Genomic DNA, 722 nt, shown 5'->3' with positions numbered 1-722 from the left:
GAAGCCTGTACTTCAAGGGCCACTCCCCTCCAAAAATATATATATATTTTTGGCCCCCCTCGTATAAGCTTAATGAGACATCTTTCTTTGTCACTTCTCTAGGTCCTCTCAGAGCCTGACAATGGATGCTATTCACATCGGCATGTCCAGTGTCCCCCTGGTGAAGCATACTTCTGGGACTGGGCTCATGGCCAACAGACCTCGAGTCATGTCCAAGAGTGGGCACAGCAACGTAAGAATTGACAAAGTTGATGGCATCTACTTACTCTACCTGCAAGACTTGTGGACAACAGTTATCGACATGAAGTGGAGATACAAACTCACCCTGTTTGCTGCCACTTTCGTGATGACCTGGTTCCTTTTTGGAGTCATCTACTATGCCATTGCATTTATTCATGGGGACTTAGAACCCAGTGAGCCAATTTCAAATCACACCCCCTGCATCATGAAAGTGGACTCTCTCACAGGAGCCTTTCTCTTTTCCCTGGAATCCCAGACAACCATTGGCTATGGTGTCCGTTCCATCACGGAAGAATGCCCTCATGCCATCTTCCTGTTGGTTGCTCAGCTGGTCATCACAACATTGATTGAAATCTTCATCACTGGTACCTTCTTGGCCAAAATTGCAAGACCCAAAAAGCGGGCTGAGACCATCAAGTTCAGTCACTGTGCAGTCATTACCAAGCAGATGGGAAGCTGTGCTTGGTGATTCAGGTAGCTAA

At 47.0% G+C, this 722-nt stretch overlaps 1 protein-coding gene across 1 annotated transcript; it reads left to right on the top strand.

Annotated features, from left to right (window-relative positions):
- Window positions 1–48: 48 nt before the first annotated feature.
- Window positions 49–714, top strand: LOC103254385 (ATP-sensitive inward rectifier potassium channel 15-like; the record flags this gene model as incomplete). The annotated part of the gene is given in 2 exon segments (XM_008052479.2): window positions 49–686; window positions 689–714. Coding segments are annotated over 2 exon segments (591 nt in total), but the record flags the coding sequence as incomplete, so codon positions are not given.
- Between the last annotated feature and the right edge of the window lie 8 nt (window positions 715–722).

This window comes from Carlito syrichta, unplaced genomic scaffold (assembly GCF_000164805.1).
Source record: "Carlito syrichta isolate Samal-C Ts95f unplaced genomic scaffold, Tarsius_syrichta-2.0.1 Scaffold277852, whole genome shotgun sequence".
NCBI classification, from domain to species: Eukaryota; Metazoa; Chordata; class Mammalia; order Primates; family Tarsiidae; genus Carlito; species Carlito syrichta.
Note: the sequence above shows the minus strand (reverse complement) of the source record. Positions and strands in the feature narration are given on the sequence as shown.